Genomic DNA, 7,268 nt, shown 5'->3' with positions numbered 1-7,268 from the left:
ACACTGGAATTAGGAAGGGCAGACTTTGATCTATTTAGGATGCTGATGTGTGGAGTACTAAATCTGGTACTGATTTTTTTAGGGGACACAGGCCTTAAAAACCAAGGGATCCAGGAAGGATGGACACATTTCAAGAAAATCATCTTAAGAGGGAAGGAGCAGCCTGTCCCAGTGTGGCAAAAGATGAGCTGGTGAGGAAAATGACTGGCCTGGCAGGGCATGGAGTTTTTGTAGGAACTCAGGGAAAAAGGGCCAGCAACTCAGGAAGTGTTTAAGGATATTGTTAGGTTATGCAGGAAGAAAAGTTGAGAGGTGAAAGCTCAATTAGAACTTAACCTGGCGGTTTCTGTAAGAAGAATAAAAAATGTTTTTATAAAAAGTTTATAGCAAAAGGAGGGAGAAGGAGAATCACAACCCTTTATTGATTGCAGTTGAGAACAGAGTAACTGAAGATAAGTAAAAGACTGAGCTACTTAATATCTTGTGTCAATTTTCAATATTAGGGCAGGCTGTCCTCAGGACAAGTGTTCTCCTGAGCTGGTTGATGGGCACAGGGAGCAGAACAGCCCCCTGTAATCCAGGAGGAAGCAGCTGGGGACCTGCTGAGCCACTCAGATGCTCACAGGTGTGTGGGATCAGATGGGATCCATCGCAGGGGGATGAGGGAGCTGTGGATGATCTCCCCAAGCTGCTCTCCATCATTTACCATCAGTGCTGGCTCAGAAGGGAGGTCCCAGAGGACTGGAGGTGCCAGTGTGAGCCCATCTCCAAGAAGGGCTGGAAGGAAGATCTGGGGAACTCCAGGCCTGTCAGCCTGAGCTGGGTGCCCAGCAAGGTTATGGAACAGATCACCCTGAGTGCCATTACAGGGCACCCACAGGATGGCTGAGGGATCAGAGCCAGTCAGCATGAATTTCGGGGTGGCAGGTCCTGCCTGACCAACCTGATCTCCTTTTATGACCAGGTGGCCCACCTATCGATGCAGGAAATGCTCTGGATGTTGTGTGCCTGGACTTCAAAGCCTTTAAAACCATGAGCCACAGAATTCCCTGGAAAAACTGCAGCCCATGGCTTGGACATGTTCACCCTTCCCAGGGTAAAGAGCTGACTGGAGGCTGGGCCCAGAGAGTGGAGGGGATGGTGCTGCACCCCGCTGGTGTCCAGGCACTGGTGGTGTCCCCCAGGGATCTGTGTTGGGCCCAGTCCTGTTTAATATCTTCACTGATGATCTGGGTGAGGGGATCGAGTCCACCATTCACAAATTGCAGATGGCACAAAGCTGGGTGTGAGTGTGGATCTGCTGGAGGGCAGGACAAGAAGACACAGCCCTAAGCTGCACCAGGCGAGGTTAAGGCTGGACAATAAGAAGAAGTTCTTCACAGAAAGGGTGAGTGGGCATTGGAATGGGCTGGCCAGGGGAGAGGTGGCAGAGTCACTCTCCCTCTCCAGTGGCACTTAGTGCCATGATCTGGATGACAAGGGAGTATTAGGGTACTGGTTGGGCCTGATGATCCCAAAGGTCTTTTCCAGCCAATTTGATTCTGTCATTCTGTGATAACTGGGGGACACTGGGGCAATTGTGACACTGCAGGGCCTCATGGAACTAAGAGGACCATGGTGACACCGTGCAGGCCCACAGAACCAGGGGTCCACTGTGGTGCTCTGGGGCCAAATGGAGCCAGGGAGTGCATCATGAAACTCTGGGTCCTCGTGGAACCACAGAGGCCATTGTGACACTGCAGAGCCTTGTGTAACCAAGGGGTTTCACCATTTTGACATTGCAAACGCTAGGAGACCATTGGGACACTCCACGGCCTTTCTGACACGGCGGGGGCCCATGGAACCAAGGGGCTCCTGTGAAACTGCAGCACCAACGAGAACATTTTCACACTGTGTAGCCCCATGGAACCAAGGAGACCATTGTCATATTTGGGGCCCCATGGAAACAAGGACACCATTTGCTCTGAATGGTCACATGGATCCAAGGAGACCAGTGTGACCCTGCAGGGCCTGGTGTGACCAAGAGGCCTTTGTGACACTGAGGAGCCCCATGAAACCAAGGACATCTTTGCAGATGTCACCAAACTGGGTGTGAGTGTTGATCTGCTGGAGGGTAGGAGGGCTCTGCACAGTGCCTGGGACAGAGTGGATCCAGAGCCCAAATCCAAAAAGGTAAGGTTTAGGAAGACCAAGTGCTGGGTTCTGCACCTTGGCCGCAACAACCCCTGCAGTGCTACAGGCTGGGGACAGAGCGGCTGGAGAGCAGCCAGGCAGAACGGGACCTGCAGGGACTGATGGACAGCAGGCTGGACATGAGGCAGCAGTGTGCTCAGGTGGCCAAGAAGGCCAATGGCTCCTGGCCTGCATCAGGAATGGTGTGGCCAGCAGGAGCAGGACAGTGATTCTTCCCCTGTGCTGGGCACGGGTTGGGAAGCACCTCGAGTGCTGTGTCCAGTTGTGGTCCCCCTGGAGTGGGCAATAAGAAGAAATGTGAAGCAGGGGGTATAAAGAAAGCAAATGTGAAGCAAAGGAAATGCTCAGGGCAGTTTGGGGGCAGCTGCCAGGCAGCCTTGGCTCTGAGCAACAGTGTCTGCAGTGGGACAGGAAATTCCCAGCTGATGGGAACAAACTTTCTGGCTGACTGCAGAGGCCAGAACAAACCTGACTGGTTTCCCTGGTGTCCTTCAGCCCTTGCTGGCCCCAGGGGCTGATGGCATTTGTGCTCTCTCAGGTTCATGTCCCCACAGAAACAGCATGGGGGTGCTCCCGCCTGCTGTGTGCATGCAAACAGGGGCTGCTGAGCCAGTGCTGCCGTGTCTGTGCCTGCAAGGATGGGGCACCTGTGTGAGCTGGGGGAGAGGCCAGGGCTGCAGAGGGAGGATGTTGTTGGCAGCTCCATGAGGACGCTCTGGGACGCTGCCCTGGGCTGTCCAGCACACTGGGGATGGGTCAACCCCTGCTCTACTGCTCTTTCCCGTCTGCCCCAGGGCCCTTGCAGAGCCCCAGCCATGCTGTTTGCCCCCAGCCTGCCCATGGCCAGCCTGGGGCTGCTCACGGGGGTTTTCTGTGCTGAGCATTGGCCTGGGTGTGTTCTTGAGAGAGCCTGTGCAAGGAGCCTGGAGCCCCCAGGCCCTGGCCTGAGGTGTCAGCACTGCCCCAGCAGTGCCCATGGCCTGTCCCTGCTGCAGCCCCAGCACTGGCACCTCCAGGACTGTGCCCGGCCCCGAGAGCACTCAGGCCCTACAGTAACACCAGGGCCACCAGGGCAGCGGGCAGGGCCACAGCAGCAGCACTGGCAACACCAAGTGCTGCTGCTGCTGGGCACAGCTGCTGGGCCAGCACTGATCTGCCCCCAGCTCTGCACACAGACATTGGTGCTGCAGCTCCAAAAAAGGAAACAAAAAGGGGATCTCCTGTGAAAACTCTGCTGGGAGATCCTTTAGCTCCTTTAAAGCCACCAAGAGATCAGCTCCTCATTGACACAGTCTGAGGCCATAGTGAAGATTAGAGAAACAAAATAGGAAATTGCAGAAATAATGACCTTGGTTTAGGGAGAATATTTAAAAATTAAAGCAGAATAAAAAAAATAACCAATCCAACAAGTAGTATCAAAGATCACTTTTATTTCAAGAGATATGCAGAAATTGGCAACCAGTTTATTGTTTCCTAAATGGTCCACTCATCAGTATCCACACTGCTGCCTTAAGGTCCTGGTTCCCCAGGCTGTAGATAAGGGGGTTAAGTACTGGAGGCACCACCAAGTACAAAACTGACACTGTCACATCCAGGGATGGGGAGGAGATGGAGGGGGGCTTCAGGTAGGCAAAACACCCAGTGCTGAGAAACAGGGAGAGCACAGCCAGGTGAGGGAGGCAGGTGGAAAAGGCTTTGTGCCGTCCCTGCTCAGAGGGGATCCTCAGCACAGCCCTGAAGATCTGCACATAGGAGAACACAATGAACGCAAAACAACCAAAACTTAAACAGACACCAAGCAATGAAGTCCGAATATTTCGGAAGGTGGAGTGTGAGCAGGAGAGCTTGAGGATCTGGGGGATGTCACAGAAGAACTGGCCCAGGGCATTGCCATGGCACAGGGGCAGGGAAAATGTATTGGCTGTATACAGCAGAGCATAGAGAAAGCCGCTGGCCCAGGCAGCTGCTGCCATGTGGGCACAAGCTCTGCTGCCCAGGAGGGTCCCATAGTGCAGGGGTTTGCAGATGGACAGGTAGCGGTCGTAGCACATGACTGTGAGAAGGGAAAACTCTGCTCCAATGAAGAAGATAAAGAAAAACACCTGTGCAGCACATCCTGCATAGGAGATGTCCCTGGTGTCCCAGAGGGAATTGTGCATGGCTTTGGGGACAGTGGTGCAGATGGAGCCCAGGTCGCTGAGGGCCAGGTTGAGCAGGAAGAAGAACATGGGGGTGTGCAGGTGGTGGCCGCAGGCTATGGCGCTGATGATGAGGCCGTTGCCCAGGAGGGCAGCCAGGGAGATGCCCAGCAAGAGGCAGAAGTGCAGGAGCTGCAGCTGCCGCGTGTCTGCCAATGCCAGCAGGAGGAAGTGCCTGATGGAGCTGCTGTTGGACATTTCTTCATTCTGGAAATTTTGAGCTGTTCATAGACAACATTGACAATTTGGACAAAGTACCTTGAGTCAATGCTATGCTATTTTCTTACACAGGCCCTCAAAATTGCTTCGTTCTCTTTGGGGAAATTTCATTTACCTTTTTTTTTTTTTCAGTGTAGCTTTGGGCTGCAAAGTAACTGTGTGCTTTTTAGAAGGGACAGAAGTCCTGTTCTTAGCATTGCTCTCAGGCTGAACAGGGGAGCCCAGAGGGAAAACAGGGCTCCCTGTGCCCCACTGCACTCAAAACCGCTGGGCCAATAGAGGTGTCCTTTGCTCATTTCACCTTTTTCTAGTAACAGATGTACAAATTTAAAACTGCATTTAAAATTAACGTGGCTTTTTAGAAGACTCCAGTTTCAAAATCAATCTCTCCAACTCTTCTCTCTCTCCCTATGCAGCTGGACATGAAGGGATGCAAAGGGTTGGTCTGGCTCTCTGCTGACTGGAGTTGTGCCTACTGGGAGCTGTTTCTCTCTATCCAAGCCTTGTCCCTGCCAGTGCTGCCAGAGCACAGCCCAGCCCTGGGGGCTCAGCTCTGCCCTGCAGACCCCTCCCAGCACAGGGCACTGCCCAGGGGCATCTCCATTGCAGCAGGGCCTTAAGGGCAGGCCAGACAAACAGAGATGCTGCAAGCCAAGGTGCTGCTGCGGCTGTCTGTAGGGAGAGGAAGCTGAGGAGGCACTTTCTGAGGGACATCTGAGGCCCATCTGCTGATGCCAGAGGGTGACAGTGCAGGAGTCTCAGTGACACAGCCAAAGCTGACAGACCCTTTCCCTTCCCTTTAGGAGAAAGCTGAGAGCAGCCCTGGCCATGCAGCACCATCTCCACAGCAGGACGAATCTGCCCTGATGGGGGTGGCTCCTTCCACCTCCAACTTCGCCCCTGCAGCATCCATGGGGAGCTGCCAGGCAGGCTGAGAGCTGCCGCTGGCAGGTGGCACATGCCCTGGGCTGGCCAAGAGCCCTGAGGGCTGCAGGAGCTGCTCTGCAGGACAGCCCTGGGAAGCCCTGGCTGCAGCCCCAGCTTCACCCCCTGCAGCCATCCCAGGCAGCAGGAGCCATCCTGCCCTGTCCCTCTGACGGTGCCCAGGGCAGCCCTGCTCTGCAGCACATCCTCCTCCTGGTCCTCCTGTGCCCCAGAGAAACTGGGAGAGTCCTCCTGACACATCCCCCAGGCTGTGGGGTGTGCTGGCTTCAGGAGATCCCTCCAGGAGCACAGGGGACATTGCCCTGCACCCATACACTCACCATGTACAGGGCTGTGAAGATCTTTCCCCAGGTGAAGTCTCAGCTCAATCTCTTCCCAATCCTGATTGCCTTCAGCCTGTCTCTGCCTGGCTCCTGTCCCCTCAGTGCCTGCAGGCAGAGCCCTCAGCCCTGCTGGGCTGGGAGAGGAGCTGGCCCTGGGAAGAGCTGTTCCTTTAAAGCTCAGCAGCACAGACACAGCACAAGAACTTTAATGAGCCTCTTGGGGATTTGGTGTTGTTTACATCAGACTCAGTCCCTGAGAGAGTGTTCAAAAAGTTCTCAGGAACTCAAAGTTAAATTTAAACTCCAAAGTTTATGAAGTTTTAATGGATCCCATTGAGGGACCCGACTGAGAAAGTGTCCCCAGGTTCCAGTTAGAGTTGAACACTGGAGGCAGCAATGTGTTTATTAAAAACCTATGGATATTGATCTAGTACCAATGTCCAACTGTGACAGACAAAGTCTCTCTAACACTTTAAATTTAGAAAGAGTACATTTATTGCGAGGCTGGCCAGCGTGCGGGATAGCTGGGACAAGGAGGCAGTGAGGCCCCAGACCTGCAAGGGTCACTTTTCTCCTGCTCCTGCCTCAGGCCCAGGCCCAGCAGCCATGGCCAAAGTGCTGCCCAAGTTGGCTCTAGCAGGGCTGTCTTGCAGCTGCTGCCCATCCCTGTGCCCCGTGCAGCCCAGGCTGTGCCACAGTGTCCCTGCCCTGCGCCTCTGTCACTGCAGGCTGTCGGCATCCCCTGGCTGCCCCACCTGGCTGGGCCCTTCCTTTGCTGACAATTCTGCCTCCTGCCTGCCTCTGCCTGCCCACACAAAGCCTTAGGCTGACCCAGACTCCTTCTGGGGGATGTGCTGCACCACAGCCCTGCCCTGGGATAGAAATTCCTTTCTCCATGCGCCTGGTGTGGACCTCTGCAGGTGATCTGTGTGGCATCATTTTTTTCTCAGGCTGTTTCATACAATGAAGAAGAACTCTACCATCTCTGAAACCACCCTCCAAGCCCTCCCAGGCTACTCCTGCTGTGTTCTCAGTTTTCACAGCACTGAGGCCAGGGCCATCAGCTTCTCTGGGTCATGTGCTTTAAGCCTCCAAATCCCATCTTGGGCAGTTTTTTTGTCCTTTCACGGTCTTTTCTGATTAAAATCTGAAAAGAAAAATAGAAATATTTTTATAGGCCTCTAGTGGCAGAGGAAGGGACATAGCCTTTAAAATGGTCAAGGAGAAATTCAGATTTGATATAAGAAAGAAATATTTTGTGGTGAGGTTGACAACTTGTAAACAGGTTGTCTATAGCAATGAATGCCCCATCCCAAAAAGTGTTCAAGGTCAGGAGTTTTGGTCATCTGTTCCAGTGGTAGTTATGCTTTCCCACAGCAAGAAGGCTGCA

At 53.6% G+C, this 7,268-nt stretch overlaps 1 protein-coding gene across 1 annotated transcript; it reads right to left on the bottom strand.

Moving 5' to 3' along the window:
- Window positions 1-3,656: 3,656 nt before the first annotated feature.
- LOC128937674 (olfactory receptor 14A16-like) lies at window positions 3,657-4,589 on the bottom strand. Its single transcript, XM_054277465.1, has one exon. It carries the CDS (start codon window positions 4,587-4,589, stop codon window positions 3,657-3,659), a length of 933 nt encoding a protein of 310 aa, XP_054133440.1.
- Window positions 4,590-7,268: the final 2,679 nt, after the last annotated feature.

Source organism: Melozone crissalis, unplaced genomic scaffold (assembly GCF_028551555.1).
Source record: "Melozone crissalis strain CALT ecotype California unplaced genomic scaffold, PUWL_Pcris_2 ptg000021l_1, whole genome shotgun sequence".
In the NCBI taxonomy this organism is placed as follows: Eukaryota; Metazoa; Chordata; class Aves; order Passeriformes; family Passerellidae; genus Melozone; species Melozone crissalis.
The sequence above is the reverse complement of the archived record's forward strand: the minus strand, read 5'-3'. Positions and strand labels throughout refer to the sequence as shown.

What these genes read in the sequence shown, in the direction of transcription:
- LOC128937674 (XM_054277465.1), bottom strand. Translation starts at nt 4,589, where the DNA reads ATGTCCAACAGCAGCTCCATCAGGCACTTCCTCCTGCTGGCATTGGCA.